The sequence below is a fragment of the Grus americana genome, chromosome 2 (assembly GCF_028858705.1).
Source record: "Grus americana isolate bGruAme1 chromosome 2, bGruAme1.mat, whole genome shotgun sequence".
Taxonomy (NCBI): Eukaryota; Metazoa; Chordata; class Aves; order Gruiformes; family Gruidae; genus Grus; species Grus americana.
This window is the reverse complement of record NC_072853.1, coordinates 65,356,574-65,378,129: the sequence shown is the minus strand read 5'-3', so window position 1 is coordinate 65,378,129 and position 21,556 is coordinate 65,356,574. Positions and strand designations below refer to the sequence as shown.

At 37.2% G+C, this 21,556-nt stretch overlaps 1 protein-coding gene across 13 annotated transcripts in view; it reads right to left on the bottom strand.

Moving 5' to 3' along the window:
• The window catches only part of ZNF236 (zinc finger protein 236), a 94,466-nt gene that overhangs the window by 16,507 nt on the left and 56,403 nt on the right, over positions 1-21,556 (bottom strand). For 10 of the 13 annotated variants that reach the window (XR_008575905.1, XM_054816964.1, XM_054816965.1 and 7 more), the window contains 13 exons: positions 20,118-20,269; positions 18,875-18,981; positions 18,629-18,780; positions 18,301-18,513; positions 17,575-17,854; positions 17,012-17,115; positions 12,635-13,000; positions 10,558-10,703; positions 9,059-9,302; positions 8,445-8,624; positions 7,029-7,181; positions 5,513-5,703; positions 3,679-3,810 (listed from right to left, as the gene is read on the bottom strand). Coding sequence is in view for 12 of the 13 variants with exons in the window: in XM_054816964.1 (XP_054672939.1) it covers positions 3,679-3,810; positions 5,513-5,703; positions 7,029-7,181; positions 8,445-8,624; positions 9,059-9,302; positions 10,558-10,703; positions 12,635-13,000; positions 17,012-17,115; positions 17,575-17,854; positions 18,301-18,513; positions 18,629-18,780; positions 18,875-18,981; positions 20,118-20,269 (2,420 nt within the window). In the remaining variant the exon portion in view is untranslated. Of the gene's footprint in view, positions 1-834; positions 3,624-3,678; positions 3,811-5,512; positions 5,704-7,028; positions 7,182-8,444; positions 8,625-9,058; positions 9,303-10,557; positions 10,704-12,634; positions 13,001-17,011; positions 17,116-17,574; positions 17,855-18,300; positions 18,514-18,628; positions 18,781-18,874; positions 18,982-20,117; positions 20,270-21,556 lie in introns of those variants that run through there. The other 3 variants (XM_054816967.1, XM_054816957.1, XM_054816960.1) reach the window with 3 other exon arrangements.

Sequence of the window (21,556 nt, the reverse complement as noted above, 5' to 3'; positions counted from 1 at the left end):
GACTAATTTCTATCAGGGCTTTGGCTTTCCTAACCTGCTCCCTGGCTGCTCGGACAGTTGCTCTGTATTCTGCCAGGCTACCTGCCCTTGCTTCCACCCTCTGTAGGCTTCCTTTTTTTGTTTGACTTTGCCCAGGAGCATCTTGTTCATCCATGGGGGGCCTCTTGGTGATTTTGCTTGACTTCCTCTTGGTTGGGATGCATCGCTCCTGAGCTGGGAGGAGGTGATGCTTGAATACTAGCCAGCTGTCTTGGGCCCCTCTTCCCTCCAGGGCCTTGTCCCACGGTATTCTACCAAGCAGATCCCTGAAGAGTCCAAAGTCTGCTCTGCTGAAGTCCAGGGTAGTGAGCTTGCTGTGCGCCCTCCTCGCTGCCCTGAGGATCTTGAATTCCACCATTTAGTGGTCACTGCAGCCAAGGCTGCCCTTGAGCTTGACATCCCCTACCAGGCCCTCCTTATCAGTGAGAATAAGGTCCACCATGGCACCTCTCCTCATGGGCTCCTCTATCACTTGGAGGATAAAGTTGTCATCAACACACGCCAGGAACTTCCTGGATTGCTTGTGCTCTGCTGCGTTGTCCCTCCAGAAGATGTCAGGGTGGCTGAAGTCCCCCATAAGGACCAGGGCTTGTGAACATGAAGCTGCTCCTATCTGCCTATAAAGGGCTTCATCTGCTCGGTCCCCCTGGTCAGGTGGCCTGTAGCAGACCCCCACCCCAGCCCTCCCTTTAATCCTGACCCATAGGCCCTCGGTGGGCTCCTCATCCATCCCCAGGTGGAGCTCCATGCACTCCAGCTGGTCATTAATGTAGAGGGCGATGCCCCATCCTCGCCTGCCCTGCCACTCCTTCCTAAAGAGCCTGTACCCTTCCATCCCTACACTCCAGTCATAGGAGCTATCCCACCACGTCTCTGTGATGCCAATAAGGTCATAGCCTTGCAGGCACACACACATCTGCAGCTCCTCTTGTTTATTCCCCATGCTCCGTGCATTTGCGTAGAGGCATTTCAGTTGTGCCCCTGTTGAGGCTGACTTACTGGCTGGGGTGGCTGGAATTCTTTTGATGTATCTTCCCAGTGTTTCCCCTTTGGTTCCTGTTGCATCCGGAGCCCCTGGCTCATCTCCTCTAGGCTTTGAGAGTGCTGTAGTGTGTCCAGCACGTCTCGGAGTAGTACGCTGAGGGCCCTCACCAGCGCCCTGTCCCTCCAACCTGGGCACATCATCCCACAACATGTTGCTGGCAAGCCTGATGTTGTCCCCCACCCCCTTCAAGCCTAGTTTAAAGCTCTGTTGATGAGCCCTGCTAGTTCCTGGGCAAATATCCTCTTCCCCCTTTGAGAGAGATGAATCCCATCAGGGTTCATCAGGCCTGGTGCCGTGTAGGCCATCCCATTGTCAAAGAACCCAAAGTTGTGGCATTCACACCAGCCACGGAGCCATGCATTTATGGACTGTGTCTGCCTGTTCCTCCCAACATTGCTGCCCTCAACTGGAAGGCAGGAACTAAATATGAACTTGTATGTCGTTGCTCTTAAGAATGACAAATATATGTATTTTAGAAAAACAGAAAGGTTATAATAATTATAATCAAATTCATTTATGCACTATAATGTGTTTATATCAATATGTTCCTATATTCAGTTTTATATTCCTGAGCATCTTGCATGATTCTCACATTTCCCACTGAATAAAATTCAAAGCCAAAAACATTTCAGACAAAAAAAAGTATCTCTGATTTTACAGAGAAGAAGAATATTTTCTATTTGTTTAATTTCTTCATTGGGGACTCTATTTTCATAAGGAAGTAAAGCTCTGAGCTACCAATACAAAGTTCCAGAAGTACTGAAATACAATGAAAAGTTGATAGAACTTCTCCCCTGCCTCCTTGAATGGTGTCTCTGTACTCTTTCAAGGTATGCTTGCTTCTTTTTTAAACCTGAGTTTTTTCAGGAGCTTTTTGTTCCTCCACGCTGCCCCCTGTAACTTTGGGATTGATTCTTGAGCTTGGAGGAGGACAATATTTAAAATCAACCAGCTCTCCTGCTCCTCGTTCTCTCCAGGTCTGCTTATCATATGATTAGTCCAAGCAGACCCCTGAACAGACCAAAGCCTGCTCTCCTGGTACCCAGGGTTGTGATCCTGCTATTTGCTTTATTTCCTTCCCTCAGGATCCTGAGCTCCACCATCTCACGGTCTCCGCAACAAAGGACGTCCCCGTCCTTCACATTCGAAATCAGTTCTTCCTTGTTCTGGGGCTGATAATTGCAAACACCACCTCCGCTTGCTGGCTTCTCAGCCATCTGTATCAGGAAGTTATCATCAATGCACTCCAGAAATTTCCTGAACTCCTTGTGCCCTGCTTGTTGCCCTTCCAGCAGATCTTAAGCAGGCTGAAGTAAACCCACGTGGACCAGGGAATGCAAATCACAGGTTTGTTTAAGTTGGAAAGGTCCTCTTGAGATCACCTAGTTCAACTCCTCTACTCAAGAAGGGTCAGCTACGGCAGATTGCCCAAGACCAAGATGAAAGCCTCATCTTCTATTTCTTCCTAATCAGGCGATCTGTAGCAGATGGCTAGTACTCACAACAGTGTCAGCCACGCTGTTCTGCTTGCCAATCCTAATCCATAAGGTCTCAGCTGGCTCACCATCCAGGCAGAGCTCCATGCATTCCTGCTGCTGTCTTGCCAGTCTGTCCTTCCTGAAGATCCTGAATTCAGCCATGGCAGTACTTCAGTTGTGTGAGCTGCATCACCTTCTCTCTCTGATTCCAATGAGATAACAGCCCTGCAACTGCATGTAGAACTCTGACTCCTCCTGTGTGTTTCCCATGCTGCATGCATCAGTGTACAGGCACTTCAGAGAGACACTCAGTTGAGACAATTTTTCCAAGAACAGCGTTGAGGTTTCCTCTATTACGTTGTGATCTCAGCACCTTCATTCATACACACACACTTGAGATAGGCCCCCCTCTCTTCAGGTCTTATTATTTTTGAGGTTTCTCCCGCTCATACCAGCCACAACTTGCCCACATCTTGCTCTTTGTTTGCTAATCCAGTCCACCACTTCTTCCCTTGATTGTGCGGTCACCATCTGCCTCTCCCATTTTTCCTATTTTAGAGCTTACATTACCAGGTTGGTTGAAAACATTCATTTTGCCTTCAACAAGAGAGGTCTGAACTACTTTTTCTAATATTAATACTATATTACATATGTAAAAGTTTCTACTGAAATTCAAATATATAAGTTGAAAAGACTTTATGTTGCTCCATCTTTACAGAAATTTGGTTACAAAAACAGAATGGAAAAGGTGTAGTGATAGGTGCTATTTTTTCCCACAGCTCCCAACTTTGTCTATTTTTATTATCTAATTATAAACTTGCTTGGTAATTTTTGGAGCAGTCTGTGTTGAGAGCATGATTATGTAATTTGTAGAAAGAAACACATTATTAATTGCCTTTTTTTTTATATAAGAAAGTGTTTTTAACTTAAAACAGAATCTGAGTAACTAGGGAGTCACAATGAACCTCTTCCTCATACTCTGGTTTGGGAATGACATCAGCCTTCCTGCTTCAGGATATAGAGGAATCATTCCAGTGTTTTGATTAAATAATTTCCTTTAGCTGCAAAAAAAAAAAAAAAAAAAAAAAAAAAGATACAGAAAAAAATTGTATCTACCTGATATGTTATTTCATCAGAGTTTGCAGATGCTGAATGGGGTGTATGGCTCACCAGTATGACTTGCTGTGAGCCTGACCCACTTTGGCTAGCGAGACTGGAATCTGTGAGTATAGCAGGGAACTGCTGACCCTGTTGAAGAGGGGAGAAAAGATAAAAAAAGGTACAATAACTATATTTAAACAGCTAATGATAGTCATGTACATTATTTTTATACCTCAAAATTATTTCTTTTTTTTTCTCCTTGAAAAAGTCCATTCTGTAATCCTATCTGAACAAATACTACTGTTTTCTCTCCTTTTCTCCTTCCATTTTAAGTCTACCAACTTAAGGGTAACAACAACTGGAAGTCTGTAAGAGCAGAGATTCAGTTCTGATTAATTCTTCCCAGCCTTGCAACAATCACTGAATGTCTCAGCCTTCCCTTGTCTTTCTCTCTTCAGCTGATACTTTAACTCCTCTATTCTGCTTTCCTGCATGGTCTTCCCACAATATTTTCCTTTTTTAAATCTCTTAACTAAGCCTATTTCCAAAATACATAAAATCAAGGTACAAAATTACTAATTAAGATACACAATTACTAATATCACACTACTACTTCAATTTCTACATTACTGTTAAATAGTTTTCAATTTCCCCAGGAAATGCAGTACCTTTATGCACTACCTGTCTATCTCTTAAGATTCCTGCAACATAGACTGTGTTTGCATAGTACCCAAAACAAGGTTTCATTTTTATTTATGCCTGCCTTAACATCAGACATAGTGTCTTATTAATAACATCAACATTGTAATAATTGAAGCAATTATATTTGGCAAAGCCTGAAATGAAACCACACATTGCTTTGTTACTCTGCCATGCCAAAATCACAAATGTGTCCAAAGAACTATGTAAGAAGTCTTTTCTTCCCCTCCTCACAGCAAAACTGCAGAGAGGGAAGCATATAATCATCCTCACAGACTTTGCTTCACCAGGTTTAATCACACCATACGCTAGACAAATAGTCTTTCATTTATATACATTTACACATTTTAACTCAGGTCAAAAAGTAAGTAAAAATCAATCCAAACCTCATTAAGCCAAGAAAGTAGAAGAAACAGCCCAAATTTTCAGATGTCAAATCTACACTGAATTGCCAACCACGCAATGACCCTAAATTTTCACCTTCTAGTCTTTTAATATTATTCATTCATTGGGTTTTTTTCTCCCCACTCTATACATTCTATTTGCCAACATGTCTTTGGCTCTTGATGACGTCACAAAAATCTTAAATTACGCTAAAAACAAAACTAATGCTAAAGCTACTGGGGAGATGATAGTCCATCCATACAGCACTATTCTTATAAAATGTCTTATAACACTACCTGTTATTAAAGACAGTCACTTTAATTTAGATTCTGTCCTGTTATTTGCTATGAAAGGAACTGTCGCAACTGCTCTTCAACTCTCATATTCACAAGGATGAAAAGAAAAATTTACCACAATAAAAAGTTTAGGAATACTAAGTTGTATTACTGAATAGTGATGATGAAGCACATAGTTTAGTTTATCACTAAAAACTGATTTCAAACAATGTTCAAAACAGCAGAACCTATCTGTTCATTTAAAAAAAAAAAACAACAACCCTGCAAAATGCTTCTGTATTTCTGTTTAAATAGTTTATGCTTCCAGATGGCAGTGTGCACACACTGTTGGCAGAAAGAAGGAAAGTTAACTGAATTTTCAAATACTATGTATTTATGGGACAAAATTATTTTCTAAGCAAAATCTCCAGTTCCTGCCCTGTAAGACAGTAACGTTAGCTTATCTGTCAGTTCGGAAAAGCATTTCTTACCTGTGAAGTGATATTAAGTGTAACTGCATCAAGACCACCTGACAACATTCCCTGAGTGTCAGCAAGAGTCAAGGTGACACTACCATCTCCTCCAACTCCTGATGAAGACATAACCAAATTCTGGGCAGAAACTGTAGACTGAGATATGGGTGTTGATGAAGGAAGGTTTGTTCCACCTGTTGTATTAAGTTCTGGAATATATGCAAAATAGTAAAAAAAAAAAAAAAAATCTGTTACATACATAAACTCTTAGCTGCAAACTTACTGTAATTGAACTTAATTTCTCTTTCTCATTTCCTAGTCCTTTTTATTTTGGAAGCAAATAAATCAGTTAAACAGCTAATCACCTGTCAAAAATTGTCAGAGTTAGATGATAAAATTAGAAAAATTACATCTAAATGTAGCTCGATGGACATCATACTGCAAAGCAGTAACTTTGTAACATGGTGGGTGGGAGATGACTCATAGCCGAAAAGACATCTGAAGAAGTTTCAGGTGACACGTTTCTGTAGCCTGACCACTTTCAGAATTCTCAGTGAAATACACTTCAATTCACAGCAGTAAAACCAAAATTTGCTAACTCCATAAGCCAACACTCCCACCCTTATCCTTGCAACACAGTTGATAATCCATAATAGCAAAAAAGGTCATTTTTTTATTCATAGGTATTTCATAACAGTTTGATTATACCAGCTGTATAAGAGTTCATTATAGATTCTCCAACATATGAGCAGAGGCCTCACGGCTCTCAGTTTATGATAAGCCTCAAAAACCTAAGAAGGTGATACAGAAGGTACAATACAACTGTGTTTTTGTTACTTCACTTACTAATTCATTACACAAGAGCATGCCTTAACCTTCAAATCTTACGGGATACTCTGGGGTAGGCTTCCCCCCGTATGACATTAAAGCAGATTTGCTTTATAAACGTATATGAGCACTAGGGGAAGGATAAGGAAGATAGATAGAGAAAATTTAAGTATGCATAAGAGTGAAGAAAATTATTTGCTATCAGTAGTAATTCTGTATTAGTGCAACCTGCTGCAACCAATGCAACCTGCTGCACTGGCTGAAAGTATGAACAACTATATGCACGCACACTTTTGTGTGTATATATAAACAGGTATAGGAAGAAATTCATGTACATATTTAAAATCTCAAAATTTGAATACTAGAGCAAATTTGATATAAATTATATTTTATCGTCTGTCTGCAGCAAATGTATCAGATTTCTTCATCCTCCAATTTATAGAAATAGTCCTTCAATATTTCTGTAGCTGCTTCAAAGTACTCATTTTAGGGATGTCATTTAGTTTTCATTTTCTTCTTACTCTGTGCAGTAAAGTTCATTTAAATTGGTGTAACAATTCAAAGCTAGTGAGAAACACACAAACCAATGTCATTCCTGAATCGTAATGTGCAAGATTATACCATTTCATATTTAGTTACCTGGTCTAATACTTATTTTTTAACAAAGTGTTATTATTTTTAATTAGAAAAATCACTGTATGCTTACCTGGAGCATTTAGCGAAGTGCCCTGAGAAAGAAGCTGGTCGTTGCTTATAGTTAACGTAGCACCTGTAGTCTGACTGTTGATGGTTGGCGCTGTCAGCCTTAAGCCGCTATTCAGATCACTGCTTCCAGAATTATGCTGAATAAGATCTTGGCCTGAAGAGAAATTAGTCCTATTAAAACTGGAAAGATCTCAACATTATTCTGCTACTGTACTTGGAACTATAAACAAGTGATCATAAAATAATAAAACCAGAAAATACAAAACCAAAGTTATTTTCTACACATGCAGATTTTTATGCAGAGGTTCGACAAATTTTTGATACAGATGTGATTATGCATGTCTAGATATTAATATCTAGACAAATGCCTGTGCTGATTAATATTTAGACAAATACTGATCTTACTTATCTCGATTCAAGGCATCAACTTCATGAAACTATAAAAGTCTAGCAAAATAAAGGCTAATGGTTAAAATGTGATTTTTTCCATCTACTACATGGATAATGAATTACATTGAACATGTCCTCTTTTGTAAAAACGTCACTTCACATGGTGTTAATTTTGTGCAATGGTCAACAAGCATAGAACACACAGAAACTGAAAGCAGATTCTATCAGTTGTTGGAAACCTATACTCCATTTTCCTTAGATGAGTGAACATTTATTAACAAGCAGAAACACATAGGTGGGGGACCCTGACACCTTAACACAGACATTATTGTCACGACACTTAAAAACACTAAACGTGTTACAGAAAATGGAAAATAAGGCAAAAAAGGAAAGGAAATAAAAAAGAAAAAAGAAAGGAAAAGAAAGAGAAGAGCACTAAATATTATACTGGAACTATTAAAGAAATCTTATGATACAAAATACAAACCATCTTTAGGGGAAATAGAAAAATATTTATAGTGTATATAAGATCAGTCTCATAGAGGCAGTAAGTCAGTCTAAATTTATGCAAAGAAACCTGAAGCATTAACTACATATTATAAAGACCGAATAGTACACCTCAAAGAATGATCAGAACATCTATTAGAACACAGTCCCACAGGCATTTAAAGAAAACTAGATGAAATAAACTCATCTCCAAAAGCTGCCCTGCTTGTTCCTGTCCCAGTAGTGCCCAAAAGTGGCACAAGAAGGAAGTAAGAGCTGGTTATACTGCCTTCACCACCGAGATAAACACTTGTTGACTCAAGGCTATGAACAAAATAGGGAACCGATCTAACATGCATCCCCAAAGCAAATGTTATTTGGTTTTCAAAAGTAGATTTGGGGACTATCTTTTCAAGCTGATGAATATAAAAATATATACTGTAGGAAAGCTGTGGACAGTGAAAATATCCTCAAATGCTTCTGTATAGCTACCTTATAAAGTGGAGATCTGGTACCATTAAATATCTTTAAAAATACCAACCAGATATTGTAAGAGTGATTTCTTGAGGACTTCCTGATGAGCTTGCACTAGTAGACCCCGAAGCATGAGCTAGAACTTGACTCAAACTGGAATTATTTATGGTCAATGTTATCTCATGTTGTCCATTTGAAGATGATACCATACCCTGTGAAGTCATGACTTGAGAGATGTCCTGTGCACCTAAATATAAGTGGGTAGAACAGAAAAAAATCCATGAAGATCCTTTCTTTATGAGACACAACTTTTTAAACCAATTAATACATTATTTTCTGAATGATTGTAAAAGATGTAGCCAAGGTAAGAGGCTAGAACTTCTACTCTAAAGAATAAATTGTTTTCATATCCAATTTATTCCTCTGCAGGTTAAGATCTTCAGAACAAAGATTTTATATTTTTCTAAAGACTACAGATGTTCTTCAAAATTTTCATTATATAGTCCATCTTGTGAAAAAAATTATATTCAAAAATGGTAACAAAGTTGTAAAATTTACTGAAGAAGCTCATACAAGAACTGTATTAAATGAGGTATTTGGGGAGTGGACTTCTCACTGTGGGTAATATCATAAGTAAAATTAAGAAATTCAAAGCACAATAAAACTATTGACACTGCTTACCACTAGCACTGGTTGTCAGCACAGACTCTTGCTCAGATAGGGATCCTATTGCCATGTTAGCAGAAGACGTTACTGTGGGCTGCAAAGATAGGCCTGATATAGGCTGAATAACCACATTAGCTGGCACTGCATTTTCTGTTGCCTGGAGGGAGGTATTCTGTGGAGCCATATTGGGATCTCCAGTTAGCTGCTGAGCAAGTAAATTACTCTGCTGTAATGTCTGCTGTAGAATACTTGGATCGATCTGAAAAGCAAGGTTTCAATCTGATGAATCTGAAGTTAACAAATACAGGTTAAGTGAATATTCTTAACATAAATCCAGAATTTGTATTCACTGCATATAGAATATATATAATATTTAAACTTTATAATTAACCATTTAAAATTTAAATTTATTTTTAAGTGTCTGTATATAGCCAGTCTCCAAAGTCACTAAGTAAACAGTCTATTCAGCTTCACCTGTAAATTCCCCCCTCCCTTCCCTCAGCAAAATGTTTGGGAAATCATGATCATAGTTCCATATGAGTATGCTGGGCACCAGGTACCCACACTACTGGCATTCCATACTGTCTTACTGCTGCACTTAACACTTATCACTGTCTTCAGGCCTTTGAAAATGAAAAAGCATTGAACAGAGAGAAGACTGATAGCAGAAATTATCTATTTTGTCAGCTCCTAGGTCTCATTAAGGTCCCAGTTCACAGTCAAACATCTGTTCTCGATAAAGACAGAAATTTTACTCTTTAGGGATGATTGGGGAAAACAAAACTAAAATATAGTTTTGTTTTACACTAAAAATTTCTTGAGTAGAGGGACCCTGAGTAACCCAAGGTAACTCTGAAGATGTCCCTTCCCCAACCTTGGGGTTGGAACCTGGTGATCTCCAGGTCTCCTCCAACCTCAATGATTCTGTAAAACTGATCAAATACAACCAAGGTCATGAAAATCATTCTTTCATATCATTTCAAATATAAATTTTTAAAATGTAATCATCTCATCTTTTTCTGTCATTCATTTTACAAGCTCAATGGGAATTTAAATTGTCAATCCAAATACTAAAAGCTTGCCAAATAATGCAGGTGTTTTATGTTAAAGAACATTCTGTACAATAATTTGGTGGTCGGTTTGTTTCTGGGGAGGGTTCTTTTGGGAGCTTGGGTGGGGAATTTTAGCCTAAAATGCTTTTAAAGTAAAAAGACAAAATGCAATTAAAAGAAAAAAAAAACCAAAATCCAACCCACAACAGATTTTAAAGCAATCTGCCAAAATCCTAGATGGTAAAAAAACCCTGAAAAACTGAAAAAGAAAGAACAGAACCCTCCACACTGTGCAGCTATTCCTTCAGTCTTCTAACATGGTACAACTGATACAGCGTGGTATTGCCGCATGCCTCGTTCAGTTCAAGGGAACTCTTCCAGAATTATCTATGCTCCTTAAACTTCCTTCAGCCCTCAAAGGGACTCTGTAAAATTAAAAGCAAGAAACTGCGAGCAACCTACCTGTAATGTTATGTTGTTAATACCGGTGGCATCTATTCCAGAAATTTGAACATTTTGTCCAACCAGATTAGCAGCAAGTTGTAACTGTATTCCTTCAAGAGTGGCCAAGCTACCATCTGTCAAGGACACAGTTAAGTCACCTCCAGCTACCAAAGAAAACAGCCATATTGTAATGTTTTTCTTATCATTACTGATTGCCTCTTTTAGCTTGCTTATTTTTATAAATTAAATCAATACAAAAGCTATACACACACACACATTTATTTATGCCAAGAAAAATAATTTGAAGTAGATGACTGCCTATTTTAAAGCTTCATATATTCAATTTAAAGATTGCTATTATTTACGCACTAGCTAGTATCTTACAAAACAAGAAGCACTCCAAACTAGCTTTGGAAACCTGGAGAAATTTGCTATAAATTTCCTTCGAGAGCGTGCCATGCCTAAATACAAGCCGCACTCACACATGGTATGTACATTCTGACTCTGAACATACACATGATGAAAGCTACTGCCACATTTTTGCGCAGCACAAACATTATTCAAGAAGGTATCAAAGTTCATCCTACGTGCTCATGTGGATGGAAATAAAGGTATATTACCATCTGAAATCTTTACAACTCAGAAAGCTCCTAATTTCAAAAGTCAAATAGACCATCTCTACAAAAGATCTTGAGAGAATATAAGGAAAAAGTCACCTTGTGTTTGACATACTGAAGATGTTTGAAGAAGGGAATATGATCAACTAGCCTCCTTTAGCTGATACTTCAAAAAACATCTATCTATCCATCCATCCCTCTCCAAAATCCTTTAGTATAATAAATCTGCTTTACCATGCACCCAAAAAATACCTGCTCTGGCCAAAAAAATCACTAATCTTGGTTTCAGAAGTTTCCTGCCTCTTTCTAGGACATCTGAACATGCTAAAGACTCCTCCTTACTACGTTCACTCAAAAATCCAAGCAAACATCAGACAGTTTTTAATCACAAATTTATCACGAACCGTGCCTTCAAATAACATGTACCAGTATCTTCTGAACAACCAAGAGTTTGTTGGTTTTGGACAACAGTTTAGGTCAAATCCTATAAGCTCAAATGGCTATAGTTAAATACGAGACTGATACATTACTGTGGATTTGTGGGCATACCTTCAAAATCATAGACGTACTGGAAAAAGTGCCAAAGTAGCACAGAAAATCAAAGTCTCGCTTTCAGAAGTGACAGACAGTCCAAGACCACAATTTAAGTAGCAAATTTAATAATATCAGGGAACATTTCCAGACACCTGAACACTATTGTGCTCTTAAAAAAGTCCCTGTGGCCAGCCAGCACTTACACCAGCAATTCCTGAGAGCAATTTAGAAGTTAGCAAGGATCATTCTCAAAAGGCCATTTACCTGCAACATGAAGCACGTTGGGCATTCCTTGCCAGTTGGCCTCCGAGTCAAAGAATGGCCTGTGACACATTTAACGTGCTAATGCAGCTGTAGCCACTGTCAATTGGTTAGACTTCAGATCCTAGGCATTTAGTTATTCAACCTAAATGCCTATACTAGTAGGTTTTTGACCATCTAAATTGTTTTCTTGTTTTGGTTTTTTTGGCAGAGGTTTTTTTTATGGAGTGTTTTTCTCTTTCTGTTTTGGACCATTAAGTACACACGTACAGCGGAGCACATGCACTAAAACATGCTCTTCATTAATTATGTAAATAACTAGTATAAACAAACTTTGAAAGCTTACAGAATAACTGTTTTGCTTCTCTCCTTTTTAAGAGAAGGCAACAGAGCATTACCAAAAAGAATACAAGTACTCCAGCTACTTGTTATCTGTATTTTCTTCCTTTTGCAGTGTAACACCACAGCAGAACTGAAGAGATCTTTTAGGTGAGCTACATACATTTTCACCTTCATTCTTAAATAAATAAATTTCTGTCACCACCATGCATTGAATCATTAATTCAGTACAACTCTTACCTGTTTGGAAGTAGCTTTTCACATAATTTTCTGAACTCTAATACAAAGCAAAGTTCAGTACTTGATCTCAACACCACCACCACCACAAAGTCATCCATTTTTACCTGACACTGAAGCAGGCAGGATAGCCTGGCCCACAAGTCCTTGCTGAAGTAAATTTTGATCAAACTGACTCGTCAAAACAGAGTTATTCATGATGAAAACATTTGGGTCTGTTGAGGATGAATTAAGAAGACTGACTGGTTGCAGTCCCTCAGTTGAAGTACGGGCGACAGGCTTCCTAGCTTTCTTTGTCTCTGGTTTATAATGACACTGTATGTGGGTTTTTCTGCGCCCTGAAGTACGAAACCGTAAATCACAGTGCGGACATTTAAAGGGCTTTGCTCCTGTATGCAGACGCATGTGGACTTTTAGACTCCCTTTTGTAGAAAAAGAATTACTGCATACATGACAACTGAAAAGCTTCTGGCCTGGAAAAGTTTCAAAAACAGAAAGATAAATGATAAAACCTCTAAAAATCAATAGAGTATACCAACCATTTAAAAAAAATACAGATTCTAAACTGATTTGAACAGAATAGATTTGAAATAACTAGCTTTTTTATAATTTTGGCTGTTTTGCAAATGAATGTAGGTGCTCAATTAAGGGTATCTTCATTTTTTCTTATTTCTAAAACTCAGTATGCTCAAACTTTTATGCAGAGTCTTATTTGGTCACCTTGCTGCCTCTATGCTCCTCCTCACCTCTTACTTTCCTGACTAATCAAGTTGTTTCAACTACATAGCTCATAAAACTGGAGAATTAAGTTTCATCTCGACGTCTTCAGCATTTGGCTTCTCCTTATTTAAGTCACTCATCTCCTTTTTAATTCCAGCAGCTTTATTCTTCTGTTTTAGCCTTTAGCTCAATACTGACTAGTATTAATGGATTACAAGTAGGAAACTAACAAACTTTATAAGTGAGATAATATTCTAAAACAAAATACCAACCAAGTACAGAAATCTGGTGTATACCCATACAGTCTTCTTTTTCTCTGCTCTCCTTTCAGATTGCATAGCATTTGAAAAAAATCCTTGGTCTCAAATGGAGTTTTTAATGTACTACAAATAACAAGTTAACTATGGAGTTCATTACATTAACCATAAGCACAATTGTACAATTCACAAAAAGCATAATGTAAATATCTGGCAGAAAACATGCCACTCTAGCTGAAAACCCACTGTAACTCCCCGAAATTCCCAGGCCTCTCACCATGATACCGCTTCCTAGCTAAACAAGGGAAAGAAATCAATGTATTTTGTACAGCTGTGCTACCAAAGAATAAAATCAAGCCTTCTCTATAGCTGTGATGGAAAAATACATTTTAAAAAAATGAAAAGGAAAGAAAAACAGTAATAAGTGTGACTAAGTTATCGGTTTACCTGGAAAACCATTATATCAACCCCGAAACAAAATCAACTCAACTTCCAGATCAGAACGCACTACTGTACTGGGGAGACGTTAGTCATTGCCACTAGGTAAAGAAGTCACATTCCTGCTATTGAGTTCTAGTTGCCATTTACACAGACGAATCTCTCATCTCTCATCAAATTCCTGAATTACGATTCAGTCTACTTCAGACTACAGATTTATATTAGAAAACCCTAACATTGTTGTCAATTTTTGTTCAACAAAACCAAGTTAATTTCTGACAATGTTCTGTTTCAAATAATGGAGAAAAGCCCAAGAATAACATGAACCAGTAAGACAATGCGGATCTGGGCTGCAGCAAAGCTGTGTACCACATTCAGAGTACCACAAAGAAAACCATCTAGCAGTCTTTCCCACTACAGAAAACAAATACCTACTGGGAGAATAGAGAAGGAAAAAAAAAAAAAAAAAAAAGAAAGAAAAGTTAACACCACAAAAAAAGTAAGCACTGAGGAACAAACTGAACACCTGAAGTCCTGTTTAAACAGAACATTAAAATATTCAATCAGATTATGACCTGACTCTTGGGCTTTTTGAGTAAGTAATAGGAATCTGAAAAGAAAACAGAAAGACGGATGAACTAGAATGTAAAACTATCTATGGACACGGAGGTAGGGGCCACAAGGGAAACTTGGCGGGAAGGTGATCACAAATTGGGATGAAAAGCCCTACAGAAAGGGCAAATGCCAAATTGGCATTGCTTCCACGTATAGTAAAATAAAGAGTGTTTCATTACATCTACAATTATGCCATACTACTCACTACCCAAGTAAAATGTTAACAAGAACATTACACATACAGGAAATTAGAAAAGCAATGAGGACAGAAGTACAATAATGTATGACTTCAGTCATCCCACTATATGCTATGCCAGGATACAGGAGCTAAGTGTTCAGCCGAAGAACTGTATCTCACAGAAAAACTTCCAGCCAGCCTGCTGGTCTGAAAGGTGGTGATACAATAGAAGCTACAGTAAAACCCCAAACTAATTCTTTGCATTAATGTTTATTATAGATGAAGGCAGGTAGGTTCCCATCCAGGCAATGTTCTTTTACAGGGGAGAACAGTAGCTTTTCAAACTGAAAATTAACTCTGTCCTAGCCAAAACCAGGACAACTGTTGTTGGTAGGGTAGTTCAAGACAATCAAACTGTATTTTTTTTTTAATTGTTCATTTAAATAAAATAAGTATGGCTTAACACAAACCCAATGAACTATTAGCTGTGGGTGCTGCCCACAGATTAAAACAGCCCTCTTAAAAGGGATCCAGGCTCAAATGCAGAAACGGCACATCAGTTAAACTTCATGTTCATCCAACACCAGCTGGCCCAATCATAAAAGAAAACAGAAAGAAAAATAATTCCACAAGATCTAATGAGTTATAATAGAGAACAGTTGATGTGGCTTTTGTAGTGAAAATTACGCTTCACAAATCGATGAAAGCTCTTTGAAGGAGACCAGATTTTCACTGACAAGACTGTATTGGGATTTCTGGAGTTTTACACTGGTTGTATATGAAAGGACCTTAGAAAAACTGCTGTCACAGGATGAAAGGACAGAGTCCTTTCATGAAAGAAAAAAGGTTCTAAGACTGAAAACAAAAGGTAGGATTATATGGACAATTCTCACAAGGCTGGAAGTCAGCAAGGGAGTTCTTGAAGCACCTGAGCGAGGACCTAAGCTAGTCAAAATTGTAATACACAGTGTGGAAGAGAGGATGAACAGCAGGTTGGAAAAATCTGTGAAGGATATTAAAATGGTCATTTACAAAGCCCTGTTTTATATTATTTAAAAGTCTGTAAAATCATAAAAAGCTTAAAAAAAGAAAAACAGGGAACAATTTCTCATTATTTCTCAAACAAAAGAACTAGTGGGCTTAGGAACAAAATCATGAGATAGTACACTGAAAACGAAATTTGAATCAAGGAACTTACTACTACTGGATGTACTGGAGGCCATTCATTTTTACCCAGTTTTTCTGGGTTCAGAGAACAATTGGATTAAAACTAGTGTAAATTATTCCATTAAAGGTAGTGAGCAAAAAGATACAATCTCCAGTTCAGAGTCCCACAATTTGCAAACTGCTTGAACCTGGAGGAACATGATCAAATCCCTGCTTTGTTCTTTTCATGATCCTTAGTATTTGCTACTGCCCGAGACAAGATACTAATCTACTCAGAGATCTGGTATAAAACACAAGAGTAGTATTTCTTACTAAACAACAGTAGAAAGTACAAATACACTGAATTAGAAAGGTAGCTTCCATGAGCAAAATAATTATATATTACCACATTAAAAGCTTTTTTTTTTTTTCCCCATTTTTGAAAAAAGCTTATAATGCACCTTAGCAAAACTGTAGCCAGTTTTAGAAAGTAATTGGGTTAGGATTAGGTTTATTACAGAAGTTCAATGGTAAGAAGAAAACAAATCTGAAAGATTTAAAGATTTTTTTTTTAATTTATGAAAAATTGGGGTTGAAAAATACTACTAACTGAAGTCAGACCTCTCTCAGGAATACAAAGAAACTACAGTAAAAATCTAAATATTACAGAAATTAGGTTTACATTCAACTTGCATGATTCAAATAGCAGAACGCTCAAATTTTTTGTACTCTTTCAATCTACTTAGCAGCACAAACATTAATGTTTATAATTTTTTTAACTTCATTTTATAAAATCCTCCAACTCCACCCTCTTGCTCAGAAAAATCATTTAGCATCAAAATATGATAATTAAAATCTTATATACACACACATAGTTTTTCCATGAGCTAAGACTATGACTATTATAAGCCTACTAATACAGAAGGCTGTAATAATATGGTTTATCAAAAATATCATAATATGATTTATTTGATGATGCAGTTAGCACCAAATTTCACCTAGTGCTGCCATTCATAGTGCCATTTCCTAGATCATAGTGAAACATACCATTCCTTGCAAAATCTTTAATTAAAACAGCCTGTCAAGAAAGTAACCAGTTTTTAAACAAAGACATTCAAAATCTTACTGACCTGTGTGTGTTTTAACATGACAATCCAGAGTGGATTTTACAGTGAAACTCTTTCCACATTCATCACACTTATACGGCTTCTCTCCAGTATGGATACGAACATGTCTAATAATTACAGAATACATGTATATGTGAATTTCTACTTTTATGTCAGTTTGTAAAAATATTTATTTTGTCTCTAATTTTAGAATTAATTGAATACTTATATTAACATTACATTAAGCAGAACTAGTAAAGAAGATGATTTGAGCATTTGCCATTTTTCAAACTGATTTTTACATGGTTTTACACGCAAGTCCTATAGCAAGAAAAAATCATTTATTCTAAAGCTTTATAATAATCATTTTAATACTGCAGGAAAAGAAATAACAAAAGGCTCGTTTAGTCATAGTCAGAATATATAACATTTTGACACATTTTTAAACCATCCTGAAACAGAAAAATGTATGTAAATATAGGTCAAACCTTAGCTTAGACATAAAAACATTATAGGAAACTATAACTGCTATGTTTCTGGTGAACAATTTAGAAAATTGAAAATACACAAAACTCTCCATTCCTTACCTGACTAAATCACTGGGTTTTTTAAAGCTTTTGGGGCAATAACTACAACAATTGGCATATTTGGGCTCTGACTCCAGTTCTGCTTGTTTATCTTTGATCTCACTAATTCTGTCCTTCTCTGCAGCAGATTGGACAAGAACTTTTTCTGAGACAGTGGCACTTTCTCGAGGCCTAATCTTTGCCAGTTCTGCTGTTTCTTCTTCTGTAAAAGTTATGACACCAGGACGAGATTTTCTGGAAGTTCTTTCAGAGTTTTCATCATCATCTTCAACACATGCAACTATTAAAAAAAAAAAACCCAAAACAAACCATATATATACACACACGTCTGTTTAGTTTAATCCGCCAGCTGAAATTGCAGAAATACAAGGGTTTATGATCAAACACATGGCCACCACATTATGTGCTTGGACTTAAATCTCTTTCAGAGGTCTAACTACTCATGTCTGTATTTCTTTTAAATAAAGTTGGATTTGTAATTCTTATTTTTACAATAATTAAATACAGGTATAAGTCATTTAGGACAAAAAATGCTGTATCCCTGGAAAACTGATTTCTTTAAGCAACTTACATAACAGAGTGATTTCAGTGGCTGTGGACATTAGACATTATCCATGCTGGAAAGCTAATTTATAACATTACTGTTACAGCATTCATGTAATCCACTGAAACATTTGTACTTGTTTTGTAGTTAAGGACTGTAAGAGTAAAAATGAAATAATTTACCTCCCCCTCCTGTTTCTGTAGCTGCTGCTACAGCTGAGGAGACTGCCTGATGTTTTTTCATATGTTTTTTGCAGTGAACAGTTGTTCGAAAGCTTTCATCACAGAATGGGCACTTGTAAGGCTTCATGCTCATGTGAGTTGCCATGTGCCTCCTAAGGCTGCCATTAGTTGTGAAGGAGGTATTGCAAATGCTACAGCTGAATGCTTTAACTCCTTAAAGTAACAGAAACAAATAAGTAGCATGCCATTTGTTTAAGTTTACTTATACAGGACATTTACAAAACCCAAACGTGAGTCAAGCTAATATAGAGCTGGTATGCTCTGTTACCTGTATGAGTCTTCTCATGTGATTTAAGAACTCCTGAGGAAACAAAGCCACGGCCACAGAGTTGGCATTTATAAGGTTTCTCACCAGTATGTGATCGTACGTGTTGTTTCAAATGGCTGGATTTCTTAAAACCCTTGTTGCAATATTCACATCTATTAGAAGAAAATTGGTTTTATTAGTTGCATATAATTACTTGCCATAAAAGATTCAGGAAATTCTGTGACAAAACCTGAAAGTGTGACAAACCTATATGAACGCCTGCTTTGATCTTCATTATCCTCAAGAAAATGAGGCCGTTGGGTGTGCAATTCAAGTTCTTCTTGTGATGACTGATCTTGTATCAAGCGAGTAGTCTAGAAATCAAAGCCTCATGTAAATTTCAAGAACACAATACTGAAATGAAGTCACACAAACAGGCAAGAAGAGATTACAGCATTTACAGTCAACACAAGTAATCTAAATGATGCTTTCGTAAATTTTTGAACAAGAAATTAAGACTGCGATGAGATACCTCACTCTCATAGTTAGAAGGAAAGCAGCAAAATGTGCACCTACTGAATCACTATAAATGGATAATGCAGCGCACTTACACCTCCTTGTGAATCTAGACAAAAAGGTGCCTTGAATCTTGTAGAGTTTCTGGTGTTTGAGGGGTTAAATTTAACACTAAACCAGCCATTTTAAACAGTATGAGCCCCACACTGCGTAGCAAAATGCACAGTGGTGCTGATAGACTTCTTTTTGAGCAGGTTTTCCCTCTAAGCAAAACCCATCACAGAATAATCCTTGAGAATGATAGCATGGTGTAAGATTTGAAAAGAAGAAAACTCCATAGCCTTTAGGCTGAAATTACTCAAACTCTTCCAGATCCTAAAACCCACCTCATTTCTCTGACATCTGCCCTTTGCAAATAAGCATGAAGGGACAATAATTCATGCAGGTCATCATGGTAAACACATTACCACAGGTGGTCTTCATGCTAGGTACTGCCATCACCATAAAAAGCTATGTTTAAACTGTATGTTTAACAATTAAGCTCTTTTACAAATTTAACTAGATAAGACCCATGAAAGAACATTATATACTGCAATATGCAAGCTCCATGAATGATCATTATACATCTGTAATGTTATTTCTACTGCTTGATCATACCTATATCCACAGAAATTAAAGAATTGGACAGAATATAGTGCAATAACATTATTTTATAATAATAGGTCCTTTCCTTAGTTTTAGACTTACAATCCAACTTTATAGTATTATATCCTTTTCTAAGCCTAGAGAATCAAAACGTACAACTCTTTTTAAGAAACACGTAGCCAGGTCACTTATCTTCCCCTGCCCTTTTATTTTTCAGTTGTTAAACAACCTAGAAAAGAAATCATGAAACTTTTCTAACTTCTCAGTTTACCTAATCATCAATGAAATAGCTCAAAGAAACTCATGACTGAACACTGAACAAGAAATTCTGCCTTCCAGCAGTACTTACTACGTTAATAGCATCTGTATTTGGAACCTGAAGAAGGGCTGGTGGATGGTAACTCGTTGAAAGAGCCTGAGATTCAAGTGTGCTTGAATCCTGCAGCTGCTGTACAGCTGGAAATTGAGTCTGTTGATTGTAGCTGTCATTCACTGTAAAACCTGCCAGAAATTAAACAGTCACAAACCTGGAAAATACACTGAATTGGACTCTGAATAACACCACGCTTTTTTGAAGACTACCTTCAAAACAGATTAAGTAGTATTACCACATAGTAATACTCATTTTATATTCTTCACTGGTGAGGGGCAAAATGCACAAATATTTCTGACATCTACATAATACGCAGAATAGGGTTACTTACCATTAGCTGGAATTCTATTGGAAAATCTCCTCCACAGAAAAATACTGTTTGAAGTTTCTTCGGGGTGCCACAATTACCTTAGAGCCATTGAAATTTTGAATTTCTTGTATGTAAGCATGCATGTGTCAAACAGGTTGACCCATCTCCCTTTATCCACGTTGGTACCACGCTCCCTTAACTACACTGGAAGCCGATCACAAGGATGCAAAGCTCAGTGGGGAGGATGGCGGGTGAGTGGAGGAGATGACCCAATAGGAGAACTCCAGTTTCTGATAAAGTAACCCCATTTTCTCCTACTTTGGATCTCCTCCACATATTCCCACTCTTTAGATAATAGTAAAGTAGAGCCTCTCAAAGGCAAACTGCAAAGTAAAAAGTAAACATATTTTTATTCACATTTCCAGCATAAAGACCTGAAATTTTTATTCGGTTTTATTCTTCTGAAATATCAGATCTTAATGGTCTCCTTTTCTAAATGAATGAATGAAATGATAGTATCAATGATTGAGAGCCAGGAAAGTATAGCTCAGATTGCAGGGTTTTTTAATGCTATTAGAGATGCCCTTTTATCAACCCCTCAAAGTCCTAATACTTCTAATATATATAAAAAAATAAATCAATGTTATGTGGGGGAAAAAATGAAACCACAAGTATCAGTAATTAAGGTAAGGGCAGCAATTTTACTGTTTCTGTGCAGTTTGCCTTTAGTGGACAAAAAGGGTGAAGATTATGAAAACAGGGTAGAAACAAACCCACATCAGATGATCACAGCATCAAAGGCCAAAAAGCAATGCTTAAAGAATGCTTTGAATTACAGTATATCAAAAAGCAGGATGTATTAAGTTTAAGCAGAAACTTTCCCAAAAGACACTTTTCACAGCAGAAGAATACTGTATCAATATAGGAAAAAACCCTACTGGTATGCTATTGCTTACACCATAGAATGAAAACTAACAAATGTAAACAAATCTTGAAAGTATTATTAGTCAGGTTGTAACTTCTCACCAAACCTAATGTTGCAACTTGTACCTTATTTTCTCTCCTAGAACTACCAAGATTACAAGAAAAAAAAAGATTCAACAAG